The 27,707-nt window shown below is 41.3% G+C and overlaps 3 protein-coding genes across 7 annotated transcripts in view; 1 reads left to right on the top strand and 2 right to left on the bottom strand.

The window, feature by feature from the left end:
* The window catches only part of sptb (spectrin, beta, erythrocytic), a 42,691-nt gene extending 38,907 nt beyond the window's left edge, over positions 1–3,784 (top strand). Inside the window, exon 36 of one of the 3 annotated variants that reach the window (XM_031847829.1) lies at positions 474–3,784. In XM_031847829.1, coding sequence (XP_031703689.1) covers positions 474–674 — 201 coding nt within the window. In that variant the 3' untranslated portion in view covers positions 675–3,784. The remainder of the gene's footprint in view (positions 1–473) is intronic. The other 2 variants (XM_031847831.1, XM_031847830.1) reach the window with 2 other exon arrangements.
* On the bottom strand, positions 3,575–18,667 carry snap23.1 (synaptosome associated protein 23.1). Of its 2 annotated transcripts, none has more exons than XM_031847833.1 (8): positions 18,485–18,667; positions 14,768–14,882; positions 9,878–9,919; positions 9,439–9,487; positions 8,473–8,590; positions 7,056–7,229; positions 6,807–6,951; positions 3,575–5,878 (listed from the first exon to the last, which is right to left on the bottom strand). In XM_031847833.1, the coding sequence occupies exons 2-8, from the start codon at positions 14,822–14,824 to the stop codon at positions 5,816–5,818; spliced, it is 648 nt and encodes a 215-aa protein (XP_031703693.1). In that variant the 5' UTR covers positions 14,825–14,882; positions 18,485–18,667; the 3' UTR covers positions 3,575–5,815. The 2 variants fall into 2 exon arrangements, with proteins under 2 accessions (XP_031703693.1, XP_031703692.1); XM_031847832.1 differs by lacking the exon at positions 18,485–18,667 and adding an exon at positions 18,301–18,465.
* Positions 18,668–21,240: 2,573 nt separating this feature from the next.
* The window catches only part of efna2a (ephrin-A2a), a 71,332-nt gene continuing 64,865 nt past the window's right edge, over positions 21,241–27,707 (bottom strand). The window contains exons 3-4 of one of the 2 annotated variants that reach the window (XM_031847055.1): positions 25,881–25,946; positions 21,241–24,406 (exon numbers count right to left, since the gene is read on the bottom strand). In XM_031847055.1, the coding sequence (XP_031702915.1) occupies positions 24,282–24,406; positions 25,881–25,946 (191 nt within the window). In that variant the 3' untranslated portion in view covers positions 21,241–24,281. The remainder of the gene's footprint in view (positions 24,407–25,880; positions 25,947–27,707) is intronic. The other variant, XM_031847057.1, reaches the window with a different exon arrangement.

The following is a 27,707-nucleotide window of genomic DNA, read 5'->3' as shown; positions in this document are numbered from 1 at the left end:
ATCGAGAGATAAACAAAAAAAGCTTTCCACAAATCACACGAGACTGAATGTTCTGGACTTTGTATTTATATAATCTTTGACCTTATGTACTGTAAAGCAGTAGTCACAGGGTGTTGCAGTACATACATATGAATATTATATTTTAAAAGCTGTTTCAGATTGACATGGCTACATTATGTCTCAGTCATTTGGAACGGATTATGTATGTAAGTAGCTGACATTAATGAGGTTCCTCTGTTTCTCCATCAGTTAGTGAGACTATTACGTTTAAGATGAGATGATTCACGATAAGGTCGTTATCATCAATACTCCTCTCATTCACACCTTATTTAAAGTTTCATTGCTAAATGTTTGAACCACATCACACTTTATAATTCACTCAAATAGAGCAAGAGCCAAAAACACACACTGCTCTGGAGGTGGACTTCCCTTTGTAAGCCTCCGTGGTGTGTGTGTGTGTGTTTTAATTTCAGGAGGAGCTCCAGCGTTGGAGCCAGGCCATGGAGAAGGCCGTTCAACCCCTGGCAGTGGAGGAGGCGTCGGGGCCCTCAGGGGCCAGAGCCCACAGCCTGCCTCCTCCACCTCCTCCCTCCTCCTCAACTGCACTCCCGGAGCCCAGTTCTGCCAAGAAAGACAAGGAAAAGAAGTTCAGACGCTTTGCCAAAAAGAAGTAAAAAGAGATGGAAAGGCCATCAAAAGGGGAGGGGGTTGCCTTGGCAACCTGGAAAGAGAACGTAGTATTGGTGTACAATCAGTCAAAGACAGCTTCTTAATCACTCGATTTTTTATATTATTTTACAAGAGTAAACACATTTCTTGTAGTTTAGGCTAAAGCCATCACTCGTTTGCCTGTATTTAAGCCAGTGTTTCATTGCAAAGGTCCACTTTTTCTTCTTCTTTGTGTTGTTTTTAACAAATGCCAAATTCAAAGCAATTCAATTAAAAGCACAGGAATGCTCCTTTCACACTCAACCAAAGAATGTTTGTAAAACTTTTTCTTTAGCTGCGTTTTATTTGCTTTCGTATGGCATGCTCTGATATAGCCATGTACAATATGAAGGCCTGTAATGAACACGGGGTGACCCAAGAGTACGAAGGAGTACTTTTATTAATCTGCCTTATACAATGGTTGTGAACTGTAATACTGTGCTGGTTGAATTTGGAGCGCTCAATGCTACTTACAGAACCAGAGTGAGTTTAACAGACTTTAAAAAGCTTTGTAAATGCAGAGTAAAGACTTGGTGAAGAGCTAAACCGTAGTACAGTGCGCGCACACACACACACACACACAAGTGTAATTGCAGGCATGCAAACTAAATGCTCTATGCACTGTGAAGGGTTCGACTGTTGAGATTTTAAAATGGTCACCGATGAAATATGATCGGTCACGAGACACAAGTTGTGATTATTGATCGTATTATTGTGAGTACGGTCGTATTCTCAACTGAACTGTGGCGGTAGTTATTTCTGTGAACTTTAAATATATTCAACACTTGTGTATTGAACCCTCCATTTCATATCTATTCATTAACATATATACACAAACAGTATATATATCTACAGCTGCATGAAGTATGTTTTACGTTGGTTTGATATGGTGCTATTGTGATATTCTTGAACCCTCAGTCAAGACCACACTTGACCCGCCTTATTTGTCTTCAACTTTGGCTTGTAGGGACACGCATTAGAACTTGTATTGTGTTAGCAGATATCTGGGGGGTGTTTCTTAATAAAAACAGCTCTTATTGTGGAAAGCCTGACTTGAAATGAACTGGACCAGGATTAATCGGTTTCCTAAAGTCAAGTGTGTTTTACTTTGAAACACAGACCCGAGACACGAAGCACTGACGACATTCTTTGTTCATCTGCGATGTTTGCTGCCACAGAGCGCCACATATTCTACATAATATGGAGAGTAAAATATTATTTAAAAAATTAACAAAACCACTGCCGGACTCGGACAGTAATGTGAACTTTCTTTGTATAATAAGTGCAACACATTAACGTAAAGAGGAAAGTTGACGTATAAAGATGCACGCAATAAGACTCCAGCCAGGTTACTTATGGCAATAGTTGGATAATGCTACTTGGTTTGGACGAGTTAAATAACAGCCTCCATCTGGTGAAATGCCGTCGGATTGGCTGCCGGCCTCAAAAGTTATTTAAGTGACATTTAAAGAGGAAACAGATGGTGAAGAAGCTGCAAACCACGAGTACAGTCATGGGTCAAAGTTGTTTCTTAGCCTTCATACTAGTTGCAGTGCATTTAAATGAACACGTGTTAGCTGGAATTGTGACTGAAGAATATAAGAGTTCAAATTTTAAGTATGTAAAAAGAGCAAAATGTGTTAAATTTAACAAGTACTAGCGTACAAAACACTGGGTTCAGCCTGAGGTGAAGCTAAACTAACCTGACAAACACCAGGCTAGTCTGGAAGGTAACGTTTCCATGGTCCCCTAGGTGAGAATTGCTTTATTTAACTGGTAATCTTGCTTTATGAAACACCCCTTGGATATCAAACACTACATTTTATGTGCCACAAAAGCAGAGTGTTAAATTAGAGCCAACTAGAAATTAAACCAGGCGTTCTTGTAAAAGCAGAAAACCAGCCTGGACCATTATTCAACCAGATTTACGTAAACGGCCAAAGTCAAGGACAATCCGTGGGTCGGCTGAATCAAACCACACAGCAGGACCAGGCATGCTCTTCATCTAAGGCGAGGATCATTCAGTAGCAGTATGGAGCTGAGGGAATGTGTCTTTAATATGAATGTAAAGGAGGAAGTGAGAATCTGGTACTTTTCCACAATAAAGCCATTATAGAATAAGACAGTTTGAGTCGATACACGGGGAGTATAGAGTACGTGGAGCTGCATTTATCGACGTTAACTTATCACATTCACTCACCCACTGCCGTCTTGCCTTGTACTGTGGGCTCCGTCCCCGAACCACGATCCAACTCAAGTGACCTCATAGGAATGATGGAAGTTAGGCGTAGAAAGATGGAGACTGTTCAGCTCAAGAGGAAATATGGTAGCATCATGATGATCTGTCTAGATTATTTACATATAGAAAAGGAAAAATAATGTTACATCTATAACCTTCTTGTGGCCATCTTAACAAATACAGATGTTTTTCAGCTTCCAGTACCAGTAATCACATCTGTTATAAAAGCACCTTTAAATGGTTTGGGGAAACCTTTATTCAGTCTTGTTTTTATTGGTCACTATCTACAGGAATTCAGATTCCAACACTTCCTACTCTGTCACCTCCACTTTGTTTATTCCTCCACTTCTTCCTGCTTTTCCTGTTCAGTGGTTTTTAATCTGCCTTTTGTACTCTCTAGCTATGTAAAATATCCAAAAGAATGATGTTATATGATGAAATATCAAATACATTTTGAGAGAATAAACTTTAAAATAAACTTCTGAATCTATACAGTTTGGGTTTATTTATTGTCATTTGAATCTCTTTCCTTAATGTCAAACTCATGTCCACAGTTGTACCTTTGCAGATGTTTAATGAATACTGATTTCATTCTAATTGTTAATGCATTGAAAATGTCCAAGAATGTTCATTTCAGAATAGATTTATTGAATAAAAACAACTTAACAGAGGCAGGTGTTAAACAACAGGCACTTTGTTAAACAGTCAACTGCTAACCGAGCTAATTTCAGATGATACGAGCTGCATATGAACATCGTGAAAATCAACAAAAAGGTTGGATTTACATTCCAGTGGCTGTTTGTGAAACAATGAATAAACGGCCTGAAGACAGCGAGTCGGCCTCGGGCTCGACTAATTACATCTCAGCTGACAAGTAACAGGCGGAGGATGATCACTTGCAGCAATACAAAGCCCTGAATAACATCATTTCAATCTTTACAAACTCAATAGGTGTACGACTGCAGCGGAGCATACAAATCATCACTTTTCTTCAAAACAAATAAGCATACAAGAGATATTTCCAGCATTCTGTATTACTTTATTATATGCCAAATTTGCACAGTGAGGCCTAAACAGAGGCTGCCAGGACATATTCCGCGTCAACATTTGCCTCTTTGACATTCATTTACGCGTATACTGTAGCATCTCGCTGCCAGCAGTCATTTCTCCACCTGGCTACGGCTTCGGCAACAACAAATGATGCTTTCCATCACTAGATATTATCATTTTACTGCAGCTCTGCTCCTCTTGTAGCCAGATTTCACAGCAGTTTGCGATACAAACGGCTGTTACAACAAAACCATGAATCATCCGGGAGGCATCGACAGGGTTCCTGCAGCCTCACATTTCTAAATTATATTTTTTCCAGACTTATTTCTTAAATTTGTAACCTTTTAAGTTTTCATTATGACAAAACTGCCGCATATGCCATAATGACAACGACCTAGTGTGCATGAGAAACGATAGCGGATTAAACAATGTGTTTCACAACTGAACATTTGTTTTCATACTTTTAAAGACTGCAATTATCAAACTTGAGGAAATTCAATTTTCCACATATTACCAGACTTACTAGGAACCCTGCATAGGCTGTTAAATCTCCTCCTGGGTGCCATAAATCTCTATTAACCCGGAGATGACGAAGACAGAAGAATGAATTTAGATTAAAAGAATGACTATGGGCAATTAATATAAACAGCTACAATATGTTTCATCAACACGGGCTGATAAATCACCAGAGACACTAAGTATGAAGTACAGGAATTGATCCATTTATGAGAAATCTACCGGTATGTTTCAGATATCCCGCGTTATGAAATATACTCGATGCTTAATTAATGATAATGTTCCTCATGGTGCCGACTGACCCTTCTTCACATTTGAAGGACACGTGATTACTAGTATATATTAAATCTCTAACACCAGTTCAGCACCTCACCATTTTCTTGCAATAGTTACAACAACCTAGACTTCTCAGTCAGAACATCTTCTTAAATAATATTGAATTGCTCTCATTCAGGGGTTATGTGCTTTGAATTGTAGCATTAAAGGATTTGCAGTGACTCACTCCAAAGCACAACATTTCTTATCTTATGAAATAGCTTTTACATCTGAAACGGCATAAATGACATGAGAACAAAGTGTTGAACAACTTTATTCACAAGTCATTTCTGCTTGATAAAGAATTATTAAATAAGCACATAATCTCAAAACACACATGGTACAATAAACCTAATTACACACTGAATCAATAAGCATTAGAATAAGATGCATTTGTTTCAAAGTCAATGTTTTATGATTAAACTCGATGTAGCTGTATCAAGATGGGACCGACAGAAGGGGATACGTTAATTAATGCGAACTAAAGGTCAGCTAGGCATGTATCCATGACCTCGCACAGACAGAGAGACACAGTTCATACGTTTAAGAGAACGGCTAAACAAAGAAACAATAGGAAAGACAAGCAGCTGACCTGTGCTACTTCCCTTCCTCTGAATGTTGAGATATTATACATATTTGGTATCGACCAGCAGTGACAGGCAGGCAGGCAGTCAGTCCCTTCCTCTTTGGTGCAGGTGCTGATGCCCTTCCTGCTTCTCAAAGTCCAGCATGACTATGAATGCGTGTGTCAAAGATGGCGGCCAATTTGTAAAATATAGAATGTTTGCGTATTATATTTACATCTTAGTGCAGTATAAAGCGAGCACGGTGCTGGCAAAGAGATTCTTCCTGACTGAATTTCTTTTTATGTCAAAGATGCATGTGCACAAGTATGCAGTGTGTGTGTGTGTGTGTGTGTGTGTGTGTGTGTGTTGCGACAGAGGCTCAAGGTTGATGGATAGAACTGGCAGAAGAAGGGTTCGTTGTCTACTTGATGAGCTTGTTGGCTCTCTGGTTGGCTTCTTCAATACGAGCCCTGTTCATTTCCGCCTGAAAGAAAGAAAAGGAATCAATTAAAACGGGTGAATATGCATCGCATGGACTCTTCACCTCGCAATTCACCGACTTCAAATGCAGAAGAAAAACGCATTTGAAGTTCCCTGTGGAGTTCATGAACTCTAGTGCCAATATGCAGGGTTTTTTTTTTTGAGTGGATAAGAAGACTGCTGCCTAGTAAAGATGGACGCCAACGAAAGATTAAATTAGCTTTGCAAACGCTTCATTAAATGGATTCAAACAATGGAACATCCATTCCATGTCAGAATTTGGGTTCTAGTGCATTTTGTCACAACAGTCTGTAAATAACTACTCATATATGAAACCAACCCATTCCTCACATATAACTTTGTTTATTATTATATATTTATTGACACCTTCACTGTAAGGTTTATCAAGACATGCCACATTGATGGTTATTCTACCATTTTACTAGATGTTTTAATGTTTTTAATGCACATTTCTTCATCATCGTGCTCGCATCGTTTGAAGTGGAGGCGAGCGGTCGTAAAATGTACACAAATAGCGAATGGCAACTTGTTAATCAACATAATACTATTTTATATTTGGTTGGCAGCTGGCTCTTATGTTCGGTTGATTTTTTTCTTCCCTCCTTTTGCAAAGCCGATTAAAATACTAATTCTAAATCCTGCATTGTTTAAATCCATGATTAAAAACTAGCAGACTTCTACCTTCTGCGTTGCTGTCCAGCAACTGTCCATCAGTGGAACAGCCTGAAACCATGAGGTTTGTGCATCGTTGCTTGTAAAATCACTGCTCTATAGAGCTACAATTGGTGAAAAACTCCACAGAATCCCTTTGATTTGGCCATCGACCTCGATATACAAGTCACAGCAGAGAAAGTAAAAATGTGCATTAACAGGCCGAAACGATTAGAACGTCAATAACGTCAGACCGCTACCTTATCAGCGATGCTGTCAATGTGTTTGTTCTGCTGGTCTATCTCGGTGCCCATGTCCTGAGCCATCGTTTTCAGGTTGCCAATGATGCTGCCGACTGCATCCAGATTCTCCTCCATCTCATCCTCACGAGCATCGTTGGTTATCCTGTAGATGTTACGCAAGGCTCCGTCAGATGTGTCTCACTACGTCAATTGAAAACTACATGCAACATATAAATTAAAAACATGCTTCTGATAATGTTCTCGTACCTCTTGATGTAGGGGCCGGAGGGCGCCGAGGCGTTCACCTGGCCGGCCTGGCCGTTGCGAACACCCGAGGGCTGCCTCGAGACTATTTTTGAGCCGTTCGAGTCAGTTTCTCCGTCGGCTCCTCTCAGACCCCAGGTACGCTTGTATTTTGAGTCGTGCTCGATCGACGACACCCTGGAGGAAAAGCGGAAAGTCAACACAAACCAGGAAATCCACAAAATAAAAAACATCCACAAAAAGGTTAATAAGGCCACGAGTCGGCTATTACTACAGACACAGCAAATTCAAAAGATTCCCTACCTTATCTTACGGTATTCATCAAAGAATCCTCTTCTCCAAAGGGAAAGCATTTTGGGGAGATTTGTTTTCCATGTTTAGAACCAGATATGATCTTACTACGCACACACACACACACACTGCAGACCAGTTTGGTTTGATGGAGAAGGTAAAGTACGCTCTGCAGTGAGCAGCACCAGTCTTGTTAAGAACTGTCACGTTCCCTACTCATCCATAAGCAGTTGGGAATGCGACAAATTGTTTAACAATCTTTTCACCATAAGATTCACATTTGACAAGAAGATTTCACTCTCTCCTCGTCCTACTCAGTGTGTGTTCATGTGAAATCACACAACGCCGATCAGTCATGGAAGCGTTCCATCCCACGATGATAACCTGTTGAAGTGGTGAACTGTTTGCACAGCTGTTTACTCCCATTTCAATGTTTTCTATTAATGATATCATCAACGTTACTTAACAGACACAGGACTCCTGGGTATTGGAACAATCCTTTAAGTTTATGGAAAAGCCACCAATTTCAGTTTGGCCTGGTGGAAATTGAAGCGGTAGAGAATTCAAAACCACCGCATCATAGTTGCTGAATTCATTCAAAAATTGACCCAGAATCCAAAAGTGAATTAACTCAAGCTGCCGATTACATATTTCGTTTGTATCAGCACCTTAAGTCTAACTTTCAACAGCTGTTAAGGGCGTTTTTAAGAGAATTTCAAACCAACAGCACGATGCTTTGACTATATTTTTTGGCCTAAGAATCAGATAATTTGTATCACAGTTGGTGAACTATTGTTCTGATGATTCAACCAGAAGAGTTTCATGCCTAACCAAGTCGTAGAAGTGCTCCAACTGTCAGTCATCTAACAGTCTATGGAGAACATCAACGGGAATAGCCCCTCTCACTTTACATAACATAAAATATATCAAAGTAAAATATGCAAATGAACACAAACTTGTTTAATAACCCTTCCTTATACTGGTATTATTCATCACTGTGAATTTATTTCCTTCACAAACCAGCCACATACCTGTTGCACATTACCAAACACGCACAGCACACAAAGAGTAGAGAAACGCATGACGACACACAGCAGTGATGTGGAGGCTTCGGTGGTTCACAGTGTACCTGTCACAGGGGCAGACACAGAGGCCACAGCACTTGGAGAGGTCAGTCAGGTTTTTCTCAGCCTGTCTCATGTCCTGGTTGATCTGGTCCATGCCCTCGTCCACACGCCTCAGCTGCTCTGAAACACACACGCACACAAATTGAGATTCTTCTTCTCTAGATCTAGGAACATTTCATCAGTTTATACACCAGGAGTTGTTGGCTTGACAGGTGTGTAGCTGAAATCAACGAACCTCCTCCACCCACCGGGTCTTCTTGCTACTATGGTTCCTGCTAAACCTGAGCGGAGCAAGCTTTAAGCCAACACCACTCGTAAACATTACACCATAGCAGTTCTATTTGGAGGTTTTTTTGGGAGGTGGAGGAAAAACTGCCCCCAATCTGTTTGGAGCTTGTGGCCAGCCATTACACGTCGCACCTTCAATGATCACTGTGAGGAATCCTAAACTGGGTCAATAACTGGGTCGTTGCAGCAACAAAAACATAACAAAAAATAACATAATGCAGGTAAAACATCAAATAATTACAAATGAACAATCATAAAACAGGGAAGGCATTAAAGTTACAGCCAATAAACAACACAAGAAAATAAAATTGGGACAAATAGTTACCAAACACTGGTTTACTACAACAATATTTTGGGATGCACGTTACAGAAATTAGTTCCATGATCATTCAGGCTAATGCTGAAGCACACTAAAACACGGATACGTCTTAACGTCTTTGAAATCCAAATGTTATTGGAATAATGCAATTTGTATTGTGGCACAATGTCATCTGGTTGATTTTAGCCGATACAAAAACTTGCAAAATAAGTGCGATAGCATGACGACCATCCCAAAAATGGGTGACTATGGGTGACTTTTTGCACTGAACCATTAACATTCACTCTTTGCCACAGACAAAGAGCAACACAAACATCTGCATCAAAACTACTAGCAGTGTTGTTTTTGTACGTCTCCTCACCTCCTTGCTCGTCCAGCATCACCAGGGTGTTGGTGCCGGTCTGTTTGCTCTGCAAAACAAAAGAGTAGCAAAGATTCAGAACCAACGGAAAGATTACAGACGGATGTATGCTTCATAAAGAATGAAAAACACCAGGCTTTGATACATTTCGGAATTTAGTAGGATATTGGCTTTGTTGAGAAAACAGACAAACTTTCCATATGATACTATGACTTGTGAAAATTACTCCTCGAAATACTAGAACCTTAAATTATGAACATTTAATTATTAACTAATACTTCCTTGTAAAAAGGAGAACATTAACTTTTCAATTTAGAGCATTAAAAGACTGCTATTAATAAAACATTCCTAATCCTCATCCAGGTATGTGCAGTAATAGACAAACATGAACCTGGTAAATAAGATGCTTTTGTGTCAATACAAACTGTCAGAGTCTCACCTCCTCTGCCATCTGCAGCATCCTGCGTGTGCTTTCCAGTGACTGAAGGAAAAAACAGCAGGTGTTAGTGAATAAAAAGGAGGCGAGTAAAATTAATAAAGACAATCAGGTAGATTTCAGGTGGAGGAAACTCATCATACAGTCTGTTCGTGGACATAACGTGCATTACACCTACGACGCAAAACAGCATCGACTAGTTTTCCACAAAAGAACGAGTGGAGTCTTATTCCAAAACTGCATTAATAACAGAATACTAGATTTCAGCCATGATTATCATTTATGCATCTCACACACACACACATGAGCAGAGAGATTATTTAAGAATTCATCGGGCCGCTTTGTTCGGTGCAATTCAAAGTTTTAAGGCCGTTATTGCAGAAGATGGAACACATGAAGATCATTTCCTTGATATCACAAAGCCTTTTCACATCATGGACACAATTGAATTCATTTGATCAGACCACGATGGTGAATTATCCAATTAAACATTCAGTAATTTGATTTCAGTGACCAGAGCATTACCATCATTTCAACAGTTTTGATAAGTTATTTCTAAAAGTACATATTTTTATACGATTTGTTCAAGATTAGAGAAATAAACACAGATTCTATTTTGATTGTCCACACTGTTGATGCTTTTCTGTTTATATATTGTTTATAATATTTGCTGGGTTATTTTAGTCTTCTAAGATATTTGTTGAACAAAACAATCATTTTGAATAAATCAACCTGTGCTTTGAGATATTTTTCTTTATTTCCTGACATTTAATGGACGGCTGTGAGCCCCTCCTCCAGTTCAAACTTTTAGTCAACTCATCCATTAACTGACAGACGGTAAATGAATCGTCAATTCTGACAATTGATTAAAAGCTATATTTTTTAACAAAAAAAAAAAAAAAAAAAAAAAAAAAAAGGCAAAATATTCTTAAGTTCCCGCCTCTCAGTTGTGAGAATCATCTGCTGTTCAATGCCAAATGCTACAATAAACTGAATGCTCAAGTTTACCATTTTAGTTTCATCACACTCAAAACTCAGCGTTTAGTACACTTCATTTTGCCATTTCTCCCGTGTGAACACACCACACATCTCCTTTGAATCTGTTGTATGGATTTGGGACACAGCTACAGTGTTCATGGGTCTAAACTCTAACTGTACACGAGTACGGCTGGCACAAAAGTTAACAATCTACAGCAAGACAGACAAAAACACACACAGAGACAAAAACATTTGACGACGAACTGGAATGCAGTCAGTTCAGGTGAGTCAGGCCTTTGTGTCTCTATTAATAGCGAGAGCTGTACAGAGAGCAGAGCATCCAAAAGGAGCAAAGCAAGGAAGTGACTCAGGGCATGACTCCATTGTTACCATCCCTAATTAACTGTTAACAGGAGAGAGCGGGGAGCCGATGCCTCATCCTCTCCCAGTTATGTTTGCTCTGAATACATTAATCAGCGAGTTGAGAAACAGACAAACATGGAATTGGCGCGAGGGACGCGTTGAGCTCAGCCATGTTTCCTGTTGGCTTAGCCAGAACATCACTTGGGTGGATAAACATTACGTTGTGCCTCCTAAAAATCCTTGAACTTGGCTAATTAAGCCCAAAATCGCTGCCGTAGCCAAATTTTCCAGATTGGGGTGCTGCGACAGATCTTTGAGATACAGACAGTGGCGTGGTATTTTTATCATTCGTTTTGGGATGGCTTAAATGGAAGTACAGTTAGGCGAGGTACGTGCAAGGCTCCAGCAAAGCTACATGTAAGGTTTGAAAAAATAAAATAAATAAAAACACACAATTCAAGTCTTATTCATCCACAGAAAAACAAAACATAAAATGCACTACAGGTACTAATTGGCTGCAATGTACCAGGATGATGAGGAAGTAGCACACAAACATTTTAATAACTTTGCCACAATGTTGACGGGCGTGGAAGCCATTTTAACGACTGGACATGGGAAACAGATTGTGTGTAGACTTCCTAAACCTTATCATAACAAATTCCAGCGTTGCCCTGATACATTGACAGCCATGCTCTGAGTGTTTCGGGTACGAGCGGTTACCCAAAGCCAAAGTGTGAGGAAGCATTAGCAGAAGGACTCTCCCATGCTCCGTCCCTTCTACGAGCTGCTTAGTCAACCAGGCAGCAGTAAAAAGGAGGAAACGGAGAAAGAGAAAACCGCAAGTTAAGTCAGAAAGCACAAATGGAGAAAAAAGTCAAGAAAGAAGAAGAAGAAAACACACAGAGACGGGTACAGTCAACAATACAGGAAGTTGAAGCGCACAGCTACAAGCCCAGCTAGAGTAGGTTCATTCGAATCAGATGGCTGATCATATCGTGCCCCAGAGTGCTGATGAACCAATCATCTCCTTGATAATAAAAACGCTTAGATATAGCTGACAACATTCAAACTCTCAAAGCCACAGAGGGGAAAGGGAGCCATCCGGCTAAATTAGGCATAAAGCCTCACACGCGTCCTATTAATGCTTAGCTTAATAATTAACTGTGAACACAATGAATCTAATTACCTCCCCTCTTTCAGTGCTACTGTGCAGTGGGTACGGAAAGTATTCAGACCCCTTTAAATTTTTAACTCTTTGCTTCATTGCAGCCATTTGCTAAAATCAAAAAAGTTCATTTTATTTCTCATTAATGTACACTTGGCACCCCATCTTGACAGAAAAAAACAAATGTAGAAATTTTTGCAAATTTATTAAAAAAGAAAAACTGAAATATCACATGGTCATAAGTATTCAGACCCTTTGCTCAGTATTGAGTAGAAGCACCCTTTTGAGCTAGTACAGCCATGAGTCTTCTTGGGAATGATGCAACAACCTTTTCACACCTGGATTTGGGGATCCTCTGCCATTCTTCCTTGCAGATCCTCTCCAGTTCCGTCAGGTTGGATGGTGAACGTTGGTGGACAGCCATTTTCAGGTCTCTCCAGAGATGCTCAATTGGGTTTAGGTCAGGGCTCTGGCTGGGCCAGTCAAGAATGGTCACAGAGTTGTTCCGAAGCCACTCCTTTGTTATTTTAGCTGTGTGCTTAGGGTCATTGTCTTGTTGGAAGGTGAACCTTCAGCCCAGTCTGAGGTCCAGAGCACTCTGGAAGAGGTTTTCTTCCAGGATATCTCTGTACTTGGCCACATTCATCTTTCCTTCAATTGCAACCAGTCGTCCTGTCCCTGCAGCTGAAAAACACCCCCATAGCATGATGCTGCCACCACCATGTTTCACTGTTGGGATTGTATTGGGCAGGTGATGAGCAGTGCCTGGTTTTCTCCACACATACCGCTTAGAATTAACGCCAAAAAGTTCAATCTTGGTCTCATCAGACCAGAGCATCTTATTTCTCATAGTCTGTGCGGGCTATGCGGGCTTTCATATGTCTTGCACTGAGGAGAGGCTTCCGTCGGGCCACTCTGCCATAAAGCCCCGACTGGTGGAGGGCTGCAGTGATAGTTGACTTTGTGGAACTTTCTCCCATCTCCCTACTGCATCTCTGGAGCTCAGCCACAGTGATCTTTGGGTTCTTCTTTACCTCTCTCACCAAGGCTCTTCTTCCACGATTGCTCAGTTTGGCTGGACGGCCAGGTCTAGGAAGAGTTCTGGTCGTCCCAAACTTCTTCCATTTAAGGATTATGGAGGCCACTGTGCTCTTAGGAACCTTGAGTGTTGCAGAAATTCTTTTGTAACCTTGGCCAGATCTGTGCCTTGCCACAATTCTGTCTCTGAGCTCCTTGGGCAGTTCCTTCGACCTCATGATTCTCATTTGCTCTGACATGCACTGTGAGCTGTAAGGTCTTCTATAGACAGGTGTGTGCCTTTCCTAATCAAGTCCAATCAGTTTAATTAAACACAGCTGGACTCCAATGAAGGAGTAGAACCATCTCAAGGAGGATCAGAAGAAATGGACAGCATGCGAGTTAAATGTGAGTGTCACAGCAAAGGGTCTGAATACTTATGACCATGTGATATTTCAGTTTCTCTTTTTTAATAAATTTGCAAAAATTTCTACATTTCTGTTTTTTTCTGTCAAGATGGGGTGCCGAGTGTACATTAATGAGAAATAAAATGAACTTTTTTGATTTTAGCAAATGGCTGCAATGAAACAGAGTGAAAAATTTAAAGGGGTCTGAATACTTTCCGTACCCACTGTATATTTAAGCCCAGGAGTACGTGTGTGTGTTATTATTTCGCCCTACTGATGCTTTTCCAGCTGAACCAAAATGTGCAGTCTTCAATATGGTTATGGCTAAAATGGTTATTTCACCAAAAATAATGGTAAATCCTGATGATTTTCAACTATGGTTAATATTTAAATAATACGAATACACAAATTACACGAAGAAACTGAACATGCTTTCGACATCAAACAAGAAGTTCATACTCACGTCTGTGTGTCAATTAGTGAGCTTTAGGAGATGCTGATAGGTGGATTTTTGAGACAGACCATAGACCTTTAGACAGAGTCAGGCTAGCTGTTTCCCCCAGTTTCCAGTTTTTATGCTAAGCTAAGATAACCTTATTTGGCCTAAAGACATGAGTGTAATTGAATCTCCCATCCAACTATTCACAAGAAAGCAAAATGTCAAAGTATTGCTTTAAGACTTTGCATTCTCAGCTCCAGCAGCATTTGTTTACATTCATATAATTTTAAACAACTGCAGTTTTGGGGATAATTAGTATACGTGTATTTGTTTTGTTTGTTGCTTGAATGAAAGTGATAATGAACCTAAATCTTCCTTTTCAGTGTCGCATAGTTGAACGGTGTCAGTCAAAGGTTGTCAAATTTTGGACAGAATATTACTTTAAGGAAGATTCATATTCAAACAAAGAGAAAAACACAATGAGAGGAAGAGCTGTGTGTGTGTGTGTGTGTGTTACTCAGTACCTCGTCAGTCACTTGGTTGGCCTTAATGGCGATCTGCTCCACAGTCATGTCATCCATGTTGCTGCTGTCCTGTTTGGAGGTTCCCCCTTTGGCGCCGAGCTCGATATTCTGCGGCCTGGAAGAAAATCAAATTTAAAATAAATTCGGTCACATCAGAGGGCATCAATTATCGTGAAGCTCTGTGACTAAAACAGATCTGAGACCTTACTTTACTGCAGGCTAGTATGAAAGACAACGCAAAATACTCTCCAGACCAGGGACTGAAGTGAGAGGGAATAAAGCATCATATTGATTCCAAATACAATTAATTATCCTACAAGTTTGGTTATTTAAATGCGACCAAGACTTCTGCTGAATTAAGACTTTTTCTGGTTCTTTCCAATTCATATAATGTACATCGGGGGTCAGTGTTTGAATACTTAATGCTGCAGCACATTATTATGCCAAGAACTACTTAGTGCTCACTGCTGTGGAATATATTTTCAGAGTGAAATCATAAATATGGAAAACACATTTAAGGACCAAACATCTACTGCATGAGGACATCAATGTGTTCATGTCACATGGAAAAGGAAGAAGATGCAAAACCTAAACAAAGCGGGCTCTTTTAATGCCCCCGGAAGAGTGTTGGGAGTCTGAACACATACAGACGGCCTGCTGATAAAAGGAAACAAACAACGTTTTCAATTATGAAGCAAAACTCCGTTTCTTGTGAGCCTACAGCAGCTCCTTGTTGGCGTAAAGTTGAGCTGCAGTGTGGCTAGTAGCAGGATGGTTGATCACAATAAGAGAACAGAGATGAGGAGGCTGTGAAATCAGAATTAAAAGTATGTAAAACCAACCAAAAGGTGACCACAAAACCAATACTTGACTTAAAGTCATAAAAATAACAGTGTGATGAAATGATAAAAGTTGAATTAATAAACCAAACCTGTGTAAAAAAGCATGTTACTCTTTTATATGCAGTGTCAAAAGTGTAGGCCTTTTCAAATAAGTGGTCTTTAAAGGCCTAAAATGACAATATTAGCGTTTATGGCCTAAACAAGGAGCAATATAGACGGATGATTGAATCTGCAGGTTCCTCATGCCGTAATAATAATCATATAATTTGCACAATAAGATTTGGGGATAATTTATAATGTAAAAAAAAAAAAAAAAAAAAAGTATTAATGCAACCACAATAAATGATTGTCCAACAGTGGAAACACGACACCTATGCAATGGGCTGAAAGCGCGGTAGAAGGTTTACAAATACAATGCTGTTAGGTGTAATACATAAATAAAAGTTTAACTCCTCATTGACGACGTTCTTCGTGTCAGTTAATGGATCACAAAAAAAAAATAATGCTTCATTTCAAAAGAAACAGATAATTCAGTTAAACTACTGATCTTATGTGACTTACTGAGATCAGTAGGACAAAATTCTGATGTCATGAGCTTCCAAAATATGCACAGCAGGGCGGGCATGATGTCAGGAAGTGTCACTGAGAGGCTCTTATTGTAAACCAGCAGCAGGAAGTGGTGATCGTGGTTGGCCACTAAGGGCCACTGCTTGTGAAATTCAACATTTTCCGATGCTTTCAGTTAATATTTATGTAGAGACAAAGCATAGAAAAGAGGAGGGGATCAGAATTAAAAGGCCGCCACGTGTTAGAGGAAGGCAGGACGACATGAGAGACTTAGCAAAGAGTCACCACCACAGTACTTTCCATGTTGTAAACACTGGTTTCCCATGGGTACAACTACACAGACAGGCAGAAGCTGCAGAACATGAGTAACACAGTGTGGTTTCACTGGGTTGTGTAATCCATTTGGACATACGTTCTGATCACAACATGAGCGAGGCTACTCCGCAGAACGTTTTAGCAGACACAAATCCGAACAATATCTTTTATTTTGTGAATCAAGTGACCTTCATGCCGCCCAGCGTCACAGGGTGCACTGACATGAGAGGTGTGACGGCAGCCTCAGACAGCCTTTGGTGCACACGGTAACACAAGATCAAGATCTTCGTAAGCCAAGCCGTAAGCTTGTTTTCTGTGATGCAGAAACTCTGCACTTTAAAGAGGAGGACAGCACTGGTTAGCCATAAAACACAAAGCTCCATCTTTTTTTTGTTTTCAAAAGATACCATTCAGGAAACAGCTTTATCCTCTTTTCCTTTAAAGTTCAAGTGGCATTTTCTTTTTTCTCAAATAACCCCTGAACTTCACATTCCCTTTCAAACCTGCAGCAAACCAACCATCCTGAGATAAAAAAAAGACAGGGAACACGGATAGTCTACTTGGCAGACAGCACAGAGGATTTAATGTTGTTGACTCTGCATTTTTCTCTTCTTTTTGGAAAGAGGGCAGTCAGGGCATTTGGTTCACACAGGCTTGACTGCTTTTTCTAACTGATCATTGGGACTTGGCAAGATACTACGAGTTTACAACTGACGGAGGACTCATTCACACACACACACACACACACACACGTCGCACACTTTAGAAAGACCAATCCACAACACAAGCAGATGAACGTGTCAACGCCAAAAGATCGATTATATGTGACAGGAAAACGGACCTGAGATTAGCTGGATATTGATTCATCCTCATGACAGTGATTAGAAGGTTACACCCAAGCCACACACGATATTCTATTTTGTATTTGAGCCCATCATCACACAAGCGAAAGCCCTATATTTCTTTTTTACACCTCACACTCGATAACAACACAAGACTGTGACACCACTCTACATGTATTCACAGCCTAAAAGGATATACCCATTCATGTTGCAGTTTCTTCACAGCACCAACCCCCCCAAGTGCTACAGGGAAACATTTCTTGTTAGTCTACCCAAACCTGTTCCTCCACTTCTGACTGCAGCGCACGCGCGCACACACACACACACACACACACACACACACACACACACACACACACACACACACTGACGTCTTCTCTTGATCCCCATCATGTTATGTTGATATCCTCCTTCATAATGAAAGATAAGAGGCGATATTTTCTACAATTCACCCTGCATTGTGTCCTCAATCATAACAACACGTTTTATTTAGGTTAAGTCTGAATTGTTTTGGGCTAGGTGACTTAAGCTGACCTTAAAACAACAAAGAGCAAGGAGGGTCGATGACATCATGCTGTACAGACTTACCCTAAACCATGAATGTATTTCACAGCATGATTAAAGAGAATAAAAACAAGGTTTTCGCCAATTTTAATTTAAGAAGTAAGAGAAAATACGTTATGTTGTTAATCATTTGCGTTGTGGAAATTAAATAGGTCAGCACACCTGACTTTGGTTATCTCAAAAGCAGAGGAATAAAGTGAAGTGCTGACTATACAACGAGGGTCACTTGATCAACAGGTGACGAAGGAAGGAAATAGATATTTTCTTCAAAGCCCCACACCCAAGTTACCAACGTTGTGGCTGTATACTCCCCCAAAATAACACTTTTAAACTGAATAAAATAGTTGAAACTCTGTCGAAGAGTGTCGAATAATCTGTTAAAAGCAGATTAAAATTGTCTTACATTGTCGGAAAGGTTGCAGCAGTGTCGTAAGGATCGTAAACAGGACAGGATCCAACTCGTTAACCTAGCTAATGTGCTACTAGCTAGTTAGCTAGTTCCGCTTTCTAGTCAACTACCTCGCGCCACAAACACACGCAAACAACTATGTTGAGAGAGAGAAGTTTATCTGGGAGTCAATACTTACAGTTAACCCTCCTTGTTTAAAAAAAAAACGAGCTCGTTACTCCTCCTTCTTTACGGTATGTGAACTTGGTAACTTTTGGATTCCTTCAGTGGTTTCACCGTCTGGTTGACTGAAGTGTGTAGGGTGGTGCTTTATGTGCTGTCGGAAATATCAAGATTCCTGTTTTTCTTTCCTGTTTTAAAAGCTTTTTTTTTGTTTTTACAATCGTAATCCACAAAATAACTAGTTTATATTGCTGTCAAATAAATTTAGAGGCGTATAAAGGGAAATATTTCACTGCTGTTCGAGCAGTTTTATTTCAAACTGTAATTCTCAGGGGGGAAGGGGCTTTCTGGGGGCATTTGAACGCAGCACATGATGGTGGCGGATGTCCTGTCATAGGACTCCAGAGAAAAAGAGGCGCTGCTCATTTTCCCCACATGAGTGCAGCATTTACCCTTCACCCAGACCTCCCCCCCCCCCCCCCCCCCCCCCCACACCTCGGAATTTTACATGAACACAAGAGTGCTGAATCTTTTTCATCGTGTTTCTGAGAGATGCTCTGAAATCTGAGCCTCTAGCATTGAATCTGCTGTGTAATTCCCAAGTTTTATGGTTTAAACCACAAAAGCCTGTTCAAGGTGACTGCAAAGACACTGGGCAGACTGCCAGCCCAACATATCAACTGATGGTGTCTAAAAGGCAAGTGTTTTTCCCCCCTCTCTAACTGCAGCTAAATATGTTTCCTTCTTGGGTCACATATAGCAGAATGCATGCCAAAAACCTACATGCTGAACATTTTGTAACAACTCAAAATTTGCACAAGGGACGCTCCGGAACTGCCCTCACTGAACTGCCCACGGTGCATGAATGGTGCCCAGCTCTCTCTGCCCATGTATCTTTTATAGAGTCTACATAGCATTCATTATTCAGCAATAACACATGGTCCATCTGGACTCCTGTGACTGTGTGACTATGCATGGGTGTGTGGTCCATAGTTAACTTTCCTGCTGTGTGATTTCACCATTTAACGCCACATCCAACAGCGCTTGAAGAGCTAAGTATTTCCTCTGTAATTACATCTAAGGTATAATGTGAGTGTGTTTGACATAGGATGTGTGTGTGAGAGAGGGAGAAGATGAAAGGAAGAGAAAGAATAGAAAGTAGTGAGAGGAGAGATAGAATAAGTGAATGTGTAATAGTGACTACAGATGGCACGTTCAGGATCAAGCTCTTTCATCATGCCGTTCCTCATTAATAGAGATGGGCGCGCTGCCCTAATTCCATAATTCCTAAATCATGCCTGTTAGTTGAATACGAGGAGATAATAGTACAGGGGAGAGAGGAGAATAGAGCAGCCTATAGTGAGCCTGTGAGAGCGTGAAATCAACAGAAGAAGAGATGAAGAGAGGAAAAGAATGGAGAGGGGTCGCCATCTGTATTTCCTGGCTTTTCTTTTTGGTTGTTGCCAAAACCAACATCATATAGGCCAAATTTATTCTTGCCAATTATTCTCCCACATGTACGCCAGCCAATGAAAATAGCTGAAATAACCAAGTGATTAATACGATCGAGAAGGGAATACAGGGGGATATATAAGTGTGTGTGTGCCAGTGACAAAGACCAGATCACTAGTTTCTCATGATTTCAAGGAGCACATCTGTTCAATTCTGGCTCTGTTCCAGTCGTATCACACATTCATCTTTCCTCTCACAAGGATTGAGACATGGGAAGGTTTCGAGGCCTTGCTTGATCGGGCTTAATTTTACGTGAGGCTAATTCCGCTGGTACCTGGTACACTTGTCAGGACAAAGAATTGGCTGACCAAGCGTGCGTTTCTATATTCAGAGATAATTTAATTCCCTTGTCTCCTTTTCACTGGAATCTACTCTTCCTCCATTTGAACTGAGCTCTCATATGAGGCAATTTAATGGAAACTAGAGACATCGATAGCCATTAGCCCGCTTTGCACAGGAGGGCCAAACACGGCAAGCAAAGGCTCATCTATTATTCATATACCTCAGTTTTCCCTAAAAACAACTTTTTTTTATATTCTTTTTGCACCACGCTGCCAAAAGAGGCAGTCAGTAGTTTCAAATAACACTTTTAAAACAAGACTGATAAATGTTTCAAGCTAGCACTGGCCCATACAAGCCCGCTGGGGAGGAAGTGTCTATTGTCCATCTGTCTATTCATGTCCGATCTAGAGAAAACCCGCTGAGCTCAAAGATTAGAGGAAACATTTCAGATTCTTTTTTTTTTTTTTTTGATATTTATCCTTTAGGCATCACCAGCATGAAATGGTTCCATGTCTTTTTCTAGGACATGTTCTGTAGGAAAATGGCCTTTGAGTGGTCTATCATTATACATCACATTAATAGGTTGTTAATACAATGCGTGATCAATGTGTAAGTAGCATTTTACTGTTGAAGCTGGTGGAGCTAGTTTTAACCACTTTATGTACAGTCCAGTGCTTCCCAAACTAGGGGTCGGGCCCCCTCCAAAGGGTCATGAGTAAATTTGAGAGGTTGTTAAATGATTTTGACATAAAAAATACAAAAAAAAAAAAGTTCTCCTGCAAAAATATGCATACATTTTTTGGGCTTTTTTTCTAATCTTTGTTTTTTTTTTAATGAAATCTTCGATAACTAACTACTTCAGGCCTCAACCATTCATTTAAATAACCAAATTTCCCCAAATCGGCAGAAAACAACACCAAATGAATGCACATTTTCATTAACTACTGCTATGCAAATTTTAGGAAGTTGGGCGCATCAACAAAAACAGCTGTAGGCACCTTTTCTCCAGTTAGGTGCCATTGAACTACTGCATAAGATAAGGGCGTATTATCTATACATCAACTGTGAAACCTCAGCCAAGCATAAACTCTTTTTTGGTGATATTATGACTTTGATTACGTGTTTTTCTTTTTAAATATGAAAGTAACTATCGCTATAACATGGTGGATTGGAGTAGAAAGCACAATATGTCGTGGTGCAGAAGTATAAAGTAGCAGACCATGAAAACACTCAAGTAAAGTACATGTACAAGAAAATTGTACATAAGTACAGTACTTGAGTAAATGCACTTGGTTGCTTCCCATCACTGGAAGGCCACACTGCTGTGAATCTGATGGAAACAAGGGAGGAAAGTCTATCAAGCTATTCAGTCTCCATGCTGTCAGCAGTTCAGATTAGCTGTCACATCGCTGAGGGAGAAACAGCTGAAGATTGGAGTGGGTGATTTCATCTGAATAATTTCATGCTTTGACTGGCAGAGCTCAACGCTCACCGTCCCAAGACTTTGACGTCAGAGGAAGATAGACCGGGCAAAATAAAGACCCAGGTGCAGTTTAATACATGAATACAATCATCTGTCCTTTGGGGGGGAAAAAAAACCCATCAAATGAAAATTAATTCACATTTCCACTGAAGAAATTCCACTCATTTAGTTTTCCGAGTAGACAAAAAGACAATCTTTATTTGTGTGTTTCTCTCCTTGCTCTGACTTCTGTGTTTACTTTTGACTGACTGACTTTAATGACTGAGGTCAGCTCCCACAAAAAAACACCACAAACAGAAAAGGAGACAAACTCATACATGACGCTCAGACCTGGAGGCATCCTACCACTACCAACCATGGATCACAAACCAGAGAAGAACGATAGAAGGACAGCATCAGTGGAATAGAAGAAGAGAAAACACATTTTTTTAATCTTCCACAGGCTATACCCCATCACTGCATCCCACACAGGAGTAATAAACAGTGATTTTAAATGCTACAAAAATAAGATGAAACAGGGAAGGAAGTGCTTCCCCTTGTTTGTGTTTTCTTGTGTGTGTGTGTGTGTGTGTCTTTGTACATGTGTGTATGTGCATGCCATGTTTTTGTAAATGTCTAGATCTGCATGTGCTTTTCTACATATGTCTGTACGTGTGTGTGTGTGTGTGTATCTGTACACTGGTCGTCATGTGTGTATGTATGTGTGTGTTCACAGTGCTTACTCATTAGGTTCACATCCCAACATTAAAGAAGACTCGGTCCCATGATACACACAAACTCTCTCTCCTTCCTCTGCTCCCTCTCTCTTTGCGCTGTTCCCTTTATAGTCACGTCCACGAATGCTCCCAAAATCTCAGAGGACCTGTCCCGTTATCAAAGACTGTGTGCGTGTGCATGTATATGTGTGTGTGTGTGTGTGTGTGCATGCGCATGTGTGTTTTTGTGATGCTACCCCACACACACACCTCGCCTCATTTGCCACAGTCTATGCGCTTCCCTTATTGGTTTAACTCTCAGACCCAGGACCAGTTTCAGTCAGTATTTATGTCCATTGTGATCTGGCCTGGGCTCTGAGGGCTGATTTCCAGTCAGTTTCACCCTGCGGGTCCATTTATCTCCCGGCCCAAGCTAATCCATCAACGACCGAAAGCCAGACAGGAGAAACAGTGTGAGGAGAGAGGCTGGATTTTTTTTTCCTTTTGATGTCTGAAAAAAAAAGTCTCAGGGAGAGCAAGAGAGCGGTAGCAGGGTGTTTCTGATTTTCCCCATGAAAAAATATATCATCATTACAAACGAGATTGATCTGAAGGTTTCACAGTGGTCATGCAACTTGAGTGTCGCCTCCTTTTGTCACCTGTCCTCCATTCATCCTTGCTTCGCTCTCCTCCTGCCCCCGGCACCCACCATCCCTCCAAATCCCCCGAACCCGTTCAACCTTGCCAGTCCTAGAGAAGGTACTGTAAGTGACCACAGTCATAATAATACAGAAAGACAAAGAGGTGGGTGACCAGTGGTACATTCATACATGAGAAAGTCATGGTTCCAAAAGTCACCCGACCCAGTCGACATTAGACAGTGCCGAAGACGCCCGTGCTGGCCAGGCTGTGATAAATGCTTTGTTTAGAAACACGAATAAGACAGAACACATCCCACCTGAAAATATACACCTCACCCAACCCACCCAGAACACCCCCCTACACACACCCCACCCTCCCGCTGAAACAGCCTATGATTATAATTGTCATTAGAATGTGGTATCTTAGCTTCTCATAGAAAAAAACAAAACAAAAATCAAAACTGTAGGATTTTTGTATCACATTGCTGTGAATCTACACCGTGTCTGAAAATATCAACACATATAACATTACATTTCCGATACGGTCGTATTTATTTAAATCTGTGCTCGCATTGTTTTCCTTTTCTGCACCGGCCGGGTCACTTTTCTTCTCTCCTTCTCTACGTTTGCTCTCATTCTCCTTGCAGTTGGAACTGGTCCAGGTAGTATAGAATTCCAATTACAATGCAAGCTTGGCCACTTCCAATTCTTGGTTTGACGATGGGATAGCAATGTGAGAAAAATCCAATTTTTGTGCATCCAGGCCTATCGCTTAATGCATCCTGCCGTGATTGGATGATAGGAATTGCACTGGAACGACAAGTTTAATCATAGCCTCGGCTACATCTACCCCATCAGTGGCCAAGAGTCAATAGACAAATCAAAAGGACCCCCTGATATGAGTGCAGAGACATTTCCCTTGTGTTTTTCAGCTGCATCAGAGATGAAGCGCAGCTTCCCAGACAGCTCAAGACCCAACCCTCTCAGCCAGTCCGGGGAGCAGTGTCCAATGCTGGGCAATGGAGGGGGCTGGCAGTGGGGGTGGTTGGTGGTCGTATAGAGGTGGAGGTGGGAGAGAAGGGGAAGGGGGGGGGGGGGGGGGGACGGAGACAGAGGGCTTCCCTGAGGGGTGGTGGATTTAGAGGGACAGCCAGCCCAGCCCAGCGACCCTGGGTGGGAGCTCCAGGACGGGGAGAGGGTTCACAGCCAGGAGAAGAGACCCAGGAGCAGTGAGGCCAGAACAGCAAACAGGACCATGGACCCTGGCCTCCAGCATGGACCTCCATCAGTGAGGAAGGGCTCTGGTGAATCATATCCCGACCCATCTGAAACGGAAAGAAGAGAGAAACGACAAAACATCTGAACCGAGAGGGACACACACAGACTGACACAAAGACAAGACAATCTAAAACAAACTGGATGAAGGAGGGAGAGGATTTCTGGAAAGAAGACGGGTAGACAAGTGGAATTATCACCAGGGAAAAAATGTGGAAAGTGAGCGACAAACCACAAAACTCTCACAATTCAAAAGCCAAGGAAAGGCAGGGAGAAGACGAGGGATGAGGAGAGGAAAGAGGGAGGTGGAGAAGACGACAGCAACTGAGCTCTGCAGGGGGTTTAACCAACCTAATTACAGTTTAATCACAGAGACTCAGAATCTGGAGCAGCTGACACACACACACAGACATTCACACATATGTGCAACCGCTCACAGCTCACTCTGGTGACAGTATTTCACAGATGAGATGGAAGTTGCAATGTCAGACAGATTACTTTAAGAGCAGCAAAAAAAGCAGAAATCAACGAGGAGCCGCCGCAATGACAGAATAAAAGAACGTATGTTGTTTCAGTAATTATGGAGGAGGAGAGAAATTCCTTCCCCCTCTTAGCGATAGATGGAATGATCTCAGTCTGGAAAAGCTGCGAAGGCCGACTCTCATCCTTGTACGAAGATCTTCAAAGCCGTGTCATTATCTAGGGAGACGCGTTACTACCCAGGTTTGATTCTTTAGTCGGGCTTAGCCGGAAAACTCATGAGGTAGAATCCGCCTTTGAAAAGACATACAGGTAGATCTTCAAGATAACGCAAGTGTAGTGTAATGGCCGCTGTAACCTGCTCCCTATGTATGTCGACACTCTGTGGAGTTACTTTACGGTAGAACTACATACTCTAGTGAGCACTGCATCCTGTCTTTGCGGATCTATGAGGGAGCTATTTTCAAAAGAGTATATCTTATCAGGTTGCATGCTGTATAACAAACTGGGTATTATGTGGCGAGCAAGTCGCGCTTCATCATTTACCACAAGGCTGAGGCGTAATGGGAATTTTATTAAGAAATACGAAGTGTCTATTATTAGATTAGACTTCTAGAGTATGCGATGGTTATTATTAGATTGCTCTCTTGTTTCTTATGAACAAATCCAGCCAGTAGAGTGATGCGGAGGCTCGGTAACATTTTTAGAGAGCACTTTCAGCCTGCTCTGTTCTCTTTCTACAAGGACAGAAGGTCTCCCTCACACCCAGTGTGATGTGATGTGATCTGATGTGAAGTGCGTATGCCACTTTGTGCCTGCGTGCATGCGCGCCTGCGCACACTTGTGTGAGCTTGTATGTGTGAATGTGTGTGTGAGTAAAGGTGTTAAAGTGTTGCCTGGCTGGTCTGTGAATCAGAGCAGAGAGTGTTGCCGGGGCATTCCATCAGACCTCTTATTCCCCACTAATTTTTACTTTGATAGCCAATCTAGACCTTTGCCTGTGTGTGAGTGTGTGTGTGAGTGTGTAGTTAAAGTGTGACTTACCTGGAGGTCTGACATACACCTTCAGCTTTAGACATGCTCGCCCCACATGGTTTGGGTGAGGAGACGCTGTAAAAAGATTGAAAGAGGAGATTAGTTGAGAGATGAAGCAATTTGTGCTGCTGTTTCAAATCATAAAGTAATTGAGATCATTTAATAAACGTTTTATTTATTTAGTTATTTTAAATGTTGTTCTGCCTCAGAGTGCTGTGAGGCTTATCGTCAGGTGGTGGTTGGACTGGACTGGAGACAGTACTGTAACAATGGCAGTTTTGACCTTTTTTCAAAGATGTATGTTTTCAGTAGGAATGAATGTATAGATCAGATTTTGGGCCTGAGATAGTATAGCCAGAAAGTATTGTCAAAAAAAAGTATTGAGAGACAGACTAACACACTGGTTTTGGTCTTTTCATGGGATTTGCTTACAATAAGAAAATATAGGGCTACACCAGCCTTATCCTTTAGGTAACCCAGCTGAATGCCTTCATCTGTTTTAGTATTTTAATTTAGAGGCGCCTCTTCTCAAACTAATTTGAAATTATTCCAATTACCACAAACTGACACACTGTGAACGTGGCCGTTTCATGGACCCTTCACCAAGCCTCAATTTAACCCCAATTATTTGAAGTCACCGTACCTATTTATGGGTTGACAATACTTAAGTTCATAACAGATACAGTGGACATGATTGTTCTGCTGACTTGATTCACTGGTGGATGGCTTTTGTCAGAAACTAGTATGTCTGTGGGCTTTAATGTTTAATTTTTCATACATTATTATGCAGACTTTTCTAGACCTTTCTTCTTGTTCAGCAAAGTAAAACACATACATGCTATAATTAGGTTGAAACAAAAATGTCAGAGGTGGTAAATCAAGGGTAGGCATTATAAAGAATTTCTTCTCTCATTTGTTATAATTTGACATTAATGTAGTCATTAATGCAGCCTAGAGCTTTCCTGATGACATTTATTGCTTCAAGCCGGTGGAGACTTTCTTATATTATGTCCTTTTAAGTTCTCTTAAACCCATGCTCCCAAGCTTATGAGCTCCCGTAAACATACTGAGCACTTCAGGCAATGTAAACAAGTCTGTGAGGGATCAGCCCGCACACTGGGATTCAGTCGCACTCACATTCACACCTAAGGGAAACACCAGCTCTCCAATCGACCTGACTTGAATGTCTTTGGAATGGGGAAGGAAATCCATGCAAATTCCCCACAGACGCAGGTCCTTCTTGCTGTGAGGTGACAGTGCTAACCACTGAGCCACCGTGCTGCACTGGCTGAATGCCAAATTTTTTTTGAAAAATGTTAAAAAGTTACTGTGACTCAAACTTCAATGTAGACTCAATTAAATTGAATCTGGGTTTTTAGTCCCACCTCGCTCTGATGTGAAATAGAACTGAAGACCTTAAAGCAGATGGTGACCAACTCTCTGACCCCTCGCACACACACACACACACACACACACACACACACACACACACACACAAACACATACGAGCAAAAGAATGTGCACACACACTGGTGCTTGCAGAGGTTTGCTTGGAGACCTATTGGCCTTCTCCCTTGAGGATGTCTGCATAGCCAGAGCCCAGAGTGACCCTGGAGAGGACCATCATCAAGATCCACAGCGCACAGGAAATAAATCTGACCCTTCCTATGCCCTCTCTCCTCCCTCATTTTCTGCCCAGAACTCCTCCCTCCCGTCCTCCCTCTTTGCCCTTCACCCTTTCATGCCTTCCCTGTAGCCCACTTTCACTGCCTCAAATGTCTTCAAAATGCTCCATCTACCCTCCTTACAGTGCCCAGAGAAAGCGCATCGCGGTCC

This window comes from Anarrhichthys ocellatus, unplaced genomic scaffold, assembly GCF_004355925.1.
Source record: "Anarrhichthys ocellatus isolate YVR2014 unplaced genomic scaffold, GSC_Weel_1.0 scaffold7, whole genome shotgun sequence".
NCBI lineage: Eukaryota > Metazoa > Chordata > Actinopteri > Perciformes > Anarhichadidae > Anarrhichthys > Anarrhichthys ocellatus.
This window is presented reverse-complemented; position numbering and strand designations above follow the sequence as displayed.

What these genes read in the sequence shown, in the direction of transcription:
- snap23.1 (XM_031847832.1), bottom strand. An exon ending in CCAACCAAGTGACTGACGAG is followed by an intron (nt 9,920 to 14,767) that starts GTACTGAGTAAC and finishes TTTTTCCTTCAG; the next exon opens with TCACTGGAAAGCACACGCAG. An exon ending in TGTGTCTGCCCCTGTGACAG is followed by an intron (nt 7,230 to 8,472) that starts GTACACTGTGAA and finishes CTTTTCCTCCAG; the next exon opens with GGTGTCGTCGATCGAGCACG.